This window comes from Cebus imitator, unplaced genomic scaffold (assembly GCF_001604975.1).
Source record: "Cebus imitator isolate Cc_AM_T3 unplaced genomic scaffold, Cebus_imitator-1.0 Scaffold8, whole genome shotgun sequence".
In the NCBI taxonomy this organism is placed as follows: domain Eukaryota; kingdom Metazoa; phylum Chordata; class Mammalia; order Primates; family Cebidae; genus Cebus; species Cebus imitator.
The window spans coordinates 10519119-10523904 of record NW_016107323.1 but is presented as its reverse complement, the minus strand read 5'-3'; the positions used below and the strand labels follow the sequence as shown (position 1 = coordinate 10523904).

The following is a 4786-nucleotide window of genomic DNA, read 5'->3' as shown; positions in this document are numbered from 1 at the left end:
TTAGCAGAGTTTCTGGTACATAACAAGCACTGGATGAAGACAGGTGACATTGTCCTCTCCTGCCCAGGCCTGAGAAGTGACAGAACATCTCCCTCTCCTTCCTGACCTGGCCAACCTGGGCTGGTCCTCCAGGTAAAGGAAGCTCATTTAAGATCTCAGAATGGTTGGATTCCTTTAGAGACTCAGGTTCGCAAGTCTTGGCTTTGTTGCCTGAGATGGGGCTTGGAGTCACTTTATCACAGAAGTGGCAACAGGATTGTGGGTTGTCTCCTGTGAGCTCATGGAACTGGAAAGATAGGATCCACAGCACTTACAAACTTAGCTCAGAAAGTGTTTATTGACTGGAGTTGTCAGGGAGCCAAAAGGGGCAGTCCGGGAGGGCTTACTTCGGGAGGCACCCAGCACAGGTGCGCAGGGCAGCTTCCACTGCCACCCATCAGCACTGAGCCGCACTCAGCCAGCTACAGGAGTCTCCATGTACCTCTCTGGCTCTTGGGGCTAGGCTAGGCCCTCAGACCTGGCCCAGCTGGGTTTTCAGAGCCTGCAGCTCTTGGCTATTGATGCTGTTACCTCCACACACGATGACCACAACTGAGGTCAGGGAAGCGGGCAGGCAACCCTCAGCCTGGAGCCTCCCCAGGAGACCTGAGTAGACAGCTGCCAAGGCTGCCCCACAGGCAGGCTCCACCAGCATACGCTCATCATCTGCCGGGACCAGGGGGATGGGAGAGGAGGCAAAGGGAAGAAGAACAGTCAGTGCTCAGCAGGCCCTGGGCACCGCAGACCCTTGCAGCCACCTCTCCAGCCAGCCAGCCATTCATCTGCTCGGCTGGCAATCCATCACTTGTCTCACACTCTCCCCATCCATCAGCCTGGCCTCCTACCCCTCCACCCACCCACCTTTTATCTCTCTCTCCATCCATCCATTCCTCTATCCATCATTAGACTATCTGTCCATCCATCAGTGCACCCATCCATCAACATACCCATCCATCCACCCATTCACAGCCATCTATCCATTCCTCTATCCATCATTTGACTGTCTGTCTATCCATCAACATGTTCATTAATCAATGTGCCTGTCCATCCATCCATTTCCATGCCATTCATCAATCTATCACTTCATCATCCATCCGTCCTTCCACCCACTGTCCATCTATCCATTATCCACCTTTACACTCACTCATACATTCATCCTTTCAATCAACAAACATCTATTGAGTGCCTACAACCTGCCATGCCCTGTGCCAGGAAGGCCCTAGGGACACATCAGTGACTGAAACACACAAGCCCTCATGGGGCTCACAATCTATGATGTAAAGGGATAAAAACCAGGAGGTTATGAACACAGGGAGTGGTGCATTGGAGGTCCCCAACCTAGGCAGGGTGGGGTGGGAGATCAGGGGAGGCTTCCTGGAGGAGGTGCCATGGTGGCTGAGTAGCCCTTAATCACATAAAACCAATAGGGACAGGGCCAGCCAGAGAGAGGAGGAACATGTATAAAAGTCTGGGGGCTAGAGACAGCAGGACACACTCCTTCTTTACCCCCACCCCCTTCCATCTACTCCAAGTGCACTTGGCGCATAGTAACTGCACACCTAGCCAGCACCTGGTGCTCAGGATACAGACAAGAGTGAACACACACCTGCTAGGGGATGCAGGGACTTTGTGATCTCCAAGCCCAGGTGGGGGACGGTGTTCACTCACCCAGGAACTGCTGTACAGCGCTCACAGCCTCGGCATCCTCCACCACTTCAGAATGGATCTCGCACACCCGCGTGCACTCCAGGGCCCGTGCGGCCACCGTCTTGGCACCCAGGCACTTGGCCACACTGCGGGACAGAGCAGAGTAGGGCAGGGAGACCAGGGGCTCAGGGAAGAGCTGGTGAATCAGGTCTCTCCCCAGCCCCAGCCACGCCCCCCATCCTGCAATGGGCTGGTTGGAGCTCAGCCTTATAAGGCACAGAGGAGGTGCTCAAAAACCGTGTGTCCATTGAATGAGTAATACTAAATGTGGCCGGGCGCGGTGGCTCACGCCTATAATCCCACCACTTTGGGAGGCTGAGGTGGGCAGATCACAAGGTCAGGAGTTCGAGATCAGCCTGACCAACATGGTGAAACCCCTCCTCTGCTAAAAATACAGAATTTAGCCAGGGATGGTGGTACGTACTTGTAATCCCAACTGCTCAGGAGGCTGAGGCAGGAGACTCACTTGAACGCAGGAGGCAGGGGTTGCGATGAGCCGAGATCAAGCCACTGCACTCCAGCCTGAGTGACAGAGCAAGACTCTGTCTCGAAAGTCAATCAATCAATCAATAAAGTACTCGATGTGCATCAGCGCCTCTGACTCTGCAATCCTGATTGGGCCATTCCTTGCACAGACCCCAGAAAGCCAAGCATAGAAAGGCATTTTTTTTCATTTTATTCATTAATATCATGTCTGTACTATAAATACATTTTTTCTTTTACATTTCATTTTTAGTAGTGGAACGTGTCTCGCTATTTTGCCCAGGCTGCTCTTGAATTCCTGAGCTCAAGCGATCCTTCTGCCTTGGTCTCTTAAAGTGCTAGGATTACAGGCATGAGCCACTGCGCCCCACCTAAATATATACTTTTTTTTGAGACAGGGTCTTGCTCTGTGGCCCAGGCTGGAGTGCAGTGGTGTACTATTAGCTCCCTGCAGCCTTGAGCTCCTGGGCTCACATTAGCTTCCCACCTCAACCTCCCAAAGTGTTGGGATGACAGGCATGAGCCACCACACCAGGCCAATAGCTAATATTTATTAAACGTGTCCAATGTGCTGGATGTATGGATGTTGTTTTAATCTTCTCAACCACACTTTGAGTTAGAAACATATTAGCTCCATTTTACAGGACAGGGAACAGATGCTCAGAGAGGTTAAGTAACCAGCTGAAGGACACACAGCTCATCAGTAGCAGAAGGTAGATTTAAGTCCAGGCAGTTTGGCTCCAGGATTCATGGTCTTTGCCTCTGTGCTTGGGATCACTACATATGAGCGGGGCAATGTGTTTCAGACCCAGGAGAGCCTTTGGGAAAGCCTCAGACCCCAGAGTGGCCCAGAACACAGATTCTGGAGCCTGGCTGCCTGGTTTTGAAACTTGGCTCCATACCAGCTGTGTGACCAGGGGAAAGTCACTTCACCTCTCTGAACCTTCATTTCTTCAACTGAAAACTGGGGCTCATGAGGTTATCATGGGGATTGAGATGTTTTTTGTTTTTTGTTTTTCTTTTGAGATGGAGTCTCGCTCTGTCCCCCAGGCTGGAGTGCAGTGGCGCCATCTTGGCTCACTGCAACCTCCTCCTCCCCAGTTCAAGTGATTCTCCTGCCTCAGGCTTCTGAGTAGCTAGAATTACAGGTGCGCACTACCACACCTGGCTAATTTTTATACTTTTAGTAGAGACGGGGTTTCACCATGTTGGCCAGGCTGGTCTCAAAATCCTGACCTCAGATGATCCACCTGCCTGAGCCTCTCAAAGCGCTGGGATTACAGGTGTGAGCCACCACATCAGCCAAGTGGGTTAAAATATTTAAAGTGCTTAGAACAAGGCTGAGGCTTAGTGAATTTGACGGAAGTCTCAGCTGCAGTTACTATTATTGATGCTGTAATTAAGAGCACAGACTTGTGGGAGAGATGGCGACGAATAAGCAAACATAAGAACCAGTCAATAAATGCACACTGCGGATATTGCTGCTATGAAGGAGGACATCAGAAGGGGCATCTCCCCAAGGGGAGTGTTGTGGGGAGGGCCTGAGATGTGAGAGACAAGGAGAAACCAGCCCAAAGGAGAGTAGAGTGGGGGCCGAGGGTGGGGGCCGGGGGTGGGGGCTGGCGGTGGTGGCTGGGGGTGGGGGCTCATGCCTGGGATCCCAACACTGTGGGAGGCCCAGGTGGGAGGATCGCTTGAGGCCAGGAGCTGGAGAAGAATGGGGCAGCAGGGAACAGTGTGCTATGAAGAGGAAACAGCCTGTGCAAAGGCTCAGAGGTAGGAAAAGCATTACCCATTCAAGGGACTGGAGAACAGGCTGGTGGTTGGGGGGAGTGGTCTGTATTTTAGCCTGAGAGCTTGGGAGAGGCATGGATGGGTTTAAGTGGATGAAGAAGACGTTCTGTGGATTAGCAATGGCGGAAGGACACACTGCCTGCTGGGCGGACAGCAAAGGACTCAAAGGCAGCAAAGGTACCAACAATTTTCTCCCTAGGCATAGGCCCAAGAGAAATGAAAACACACAGCCACAAAAACGTGTAAACGAATGTTCATAACAGCACTATTCACTATAGCCAAAAAGTGGAAAGAATCCAAATGTTTGGATAAAGTGTGATGTATTCATACAGTAAAATAGTATTTGGCCATAAAAAGGAATGAGGCACCGACACGGTACGATGTGGCTGAACCTTGAACACACGACGGCAAGTGAGAGAAGCCAGACACAAAAGACCATGTGGTGTATGATTCCATTCATGTGAAATGTCCAGAATAGACTGGGTGTAGTGGCTCATGCCTATAGTCCCAGTACTTTGGGAAGCCAAGGTGGGTGGATCACCTGAGGTCAGGAGTTCAAGATCAGCCTGATCAACATAGCAAAACCCTGTCTCTACTAAAAGAGATGCTCAGCCAGTGTAAGAGGATTACCTCAGGGTGAGCAGGGCTGGCAGTGCAGGTGGCAGGGGCAGGACAAGCAATGGCTCAGAGGTAAGATGGTACAAAGGGTTTCCAGGCAGGCCAGGCATGGTGCCTCATTCCTGTATCCCAGCCCTTTGAACCC

General features: G+C 51.5%; 1 protein-coding gene across 4 annotated transcripts in view; it reads right to left on the bottom strand.

Moving 5' to 3' along the window:
• Window positions 1-310: 310 nt before the first annotated feature.
• SDSL (serine dehydratase like) overlaps window positions 311-4786 on the bottom strand; it is a 22099-nt gene continuing 17623 nt past the window's right edge. For all 4 annotated transcript variants that reach the window (XM_017543361.1, XM_037743832.1, XM_017543371.2 and 1 more), the window contains exons 7-8: window positions 1708-1832; window positions 311-705 (exon numbers count right to left, since the gene is read on the bottom strand). In XM_017543361.1, coding sequence (XP_017398850.1) covers window positions 512-705; window positions 1708-1832 — 319 coding nt within the window. In that variant the 3' untranslated portion in view covers window positions 311-511. The remainder of the gene's footprint in view (window positions 706-1707; window positions 1833-4786) is intronic.